We start from the raw sequence: 2700 nt of genomic DNA on the forward strand, positions 1-2700 counted from the left end.
TTCAACGCTAGATGGAATATCTAGAAATAATTGCATCATGAGGTAAGATCGAGTCCTAAGCAATTATACAAAATACCAAATAAAGTCAGTTGCTTCAACCAAGTCTCACATTTCCAACGAAAACCCCTTGAATAAAGATACGGGTAAAGCGAAAGCCTCGACTAGTTGTTAGTTATTTATATAATAGTCAGGAAAATGACATATTACTAGCGAGCAAATAGTGAAGTGCGAGGGCCCAGTTACTTTAACTTCCGAGTCAAGCAGTTCCATTTTAGTGACGAGTATTGTATTATATGTTTCCCGAAATTTTTTAATATGAAATCTCAATGTGTCAGTTATGACAGGAGACATTAGCAATACCTATGGCATTGTGAGGTGGCAGGAAAGGGAGTCTCGGAAAGTGACAGGCGGCGGAAAAAGTAGTCAAGTAAAGTGTTACTGTCACTGTCATGGAAACTAAAATTTCCTGACATAAAGTAAGCATGAAAGTAAAGGTTTAATGACGATTTTGGAAAAAAGTGTTTTACGATGATTCATTTTTCCTTTTATTGGTGTTAAATAAGTCCTGCAATTAATCTTGAAGTCAATTTACTCCATTTCATGTGATTTAGTTTAACTTTGTTTCTCAAAGATGTAGGCAGTACTATTGAGCATCCTGCTTCTCTCCAAACACAATACTTATAATTTGATGATTTTACAAAGACCGTGAACCTTGTAATCAGTTGATACCTTTAATAAAGTGTTTACGTTATAAGTTTAAAAATAATTCGAATTAATTATCAATCAGAAATGAATTTTATTGTAATGTTTGCAAAGGGAGCATGGCTAAAGAAAAAAAAAACCCAACAAGATGTTTGATATGTATACTTTTCTATTAATTTATTGAGAAAAACGTTTGGCCTTAATTACTTGATATTATATCCTCATCGTTACCACAGTTTGAAAATGATCTGTTCATGTTTGAATGACGTCCAGTACCAAAACGCAATAGCTATATTGCAACGATGGTGGCGTAAATAAAAGTTAATTGTTGATCTTCAGTTTGGCTGCTGTACTTAACAGTACAAACAAACCTAAGTGCATTTTGTCATGTTTATTCGACACATAGCTACTAATCCCTTTTATCTCCGCGTCACTTATCAGGTAAGTGGGAACTTTAAATAGGTACTTATACCTACCTGTCACAGTATCGAGATTAGACGAATATAAAGTATAAAACTCTGTATTTCGCTTAGAGTGCCAGAACTGCTACGCCTTTGCATAATAGGATTTTCTTAAAATGAAGCTATTGCATAAGTTTATTGTATTTGCAATATGTTTCACTTATCCCGCACTCGGTGAAAGTATGAACATGACACTATTGAGGAGTAAGTTCAACTTGAAACCCAGCCATAATTTTAATGTTTTATTTTCGCAGCGAATTCTCGTATTTTCGAGAACGAAATTAAACAAGGCATCGAATGCCTAAAACAAATAATTAAAGAAGGAATTAGTGGAGTCTCCTTGGATCCGTTTCGATGGCCAATGTTTCCATTAGACATACACAATGATGTTATAAGGTTGGAAATTCGCTTCAAATTTTATAAAGATTAAGCTTATAATTCTAGTTCTAATTTGCTTCTGTCCAATATCCTCTTTGACGGGCTGTCAGGATTTGTAGCGGACCCAGCGAGTTTGAACGTTATTATTTGGGGTGGAGCTAAACTATCGGCTAAGTTTGGATTGACCTTCGACTCACTAAATCTCGGTACAAACTACGACGGTTCGTTGAAGTTGATGCAAATGATTAATCTTTTCGGAACAGGAAAGTTCAAGTAGGTATTGTCACGTCGTTAGTCGCTGCAGAATGTATTGAAAATTTGCTCATCCAATTTTAGATTGTTGCTGAAACAATTGCAACTAGGGCTTGAGTTTGAAATTGGAATAAATCCAATCAAAATATCACAGTTTGAGGCAAAAATTGGGCTGCCATCCACACAGTGTGAAGTTACCGGCTTATTCCACGATGAATACTTGAGCAAGATTATTACTGGGCAAATGGAAGACACGCTTAATTCGCTTGCCATCGAACAACAATCTGCTCTTAATACCCTTATCAATGAGAAGCTTGCACCCATCATTGAAATGATAAATAAAAGCTTGGCAAATTTATCTCTTCAAGATGTTATAAATTTAGTAACAGGTAATGGTAGTAAAGGTGACAGTCCTAAAGATTGCAAATTGGCATTTTTTAAAGGGTTTAGTTTTCTAAATGAACAATTTCCTGGTACCTTTGATCACTATTATAAATGGGTACAATAACTGAAAATATTAGATAATCATGTATCGTTCCCAAAACTGAAATAATAAAGTCTGTTTATCAAAACTGTTTTTTTTTTATTTATAAAGGAGAAGATTGAATGAAAATTTAAGCTCCTAACAAGAACTCTATTTAAACAAGTTATTTAATAATTGCTCTGGAAAAGTCATCCTTTGCGGAGAACTCCAGACTATATCCTATAACAAATCCCCGTGCGATATTTATTTATGTTACCATATTATTGTGTTTGTGTATTAAAAACCATTGACTTTACCTTTGACCTATTACATAAAATACAGATTGTCGGTTAATTTGACCAGGCTATTTCTAATAAAACTTTGGGAGGAACCGATGCAGAATTTTAGCGGGGTATAGAAAGAAGCTCTAAATCCCAAATGCTA

The 2700-nt window shown here is 34.3% G+C and overlaps 1 protein-coding gene across 1 annotated transcript; it reads left to right on the top strand.

Annotated features, from left to right (window-relative positions):
* Positions 1-1211: 1211 nt before the first annotated feature.
* Positions 1212-2301, top strand: LOC116167007. Its single transcript, XM_031482240.1, has 4 exons — positions 1212-1367; positions 1418-1559; positions 1608-1814; positions 1878-2301. Exons 1-4 carry the CDS (start codon positions 1280-1282, stop codon positions 2299-2301), a joined length of 861 nt encoding a protein of 286 aa, XP_031338100.1. The 5' UTR covers positions 1212-1279.
* The last annotated feature ends 399 nt before the right edge of the window (positions 2302-2700 follow it).

The sequence above is a fragment of the Photinus pyralis genome, unplaced genomic scaffold (assembly GCF_008802855.1).
Source record: "Photinus pyralis isolate 1611_PpyrPB1 unplaced genomic scaffold, Ppyr1.3 Ppyr1.4_LG3b, whole genome shotgun sequence".
Lineage (NCBI taxonomy): Eukaryota > Metazoa > Arthropoda > Insecta > Coleoptera > Lampyridae > Photinus > Photinus pyralis.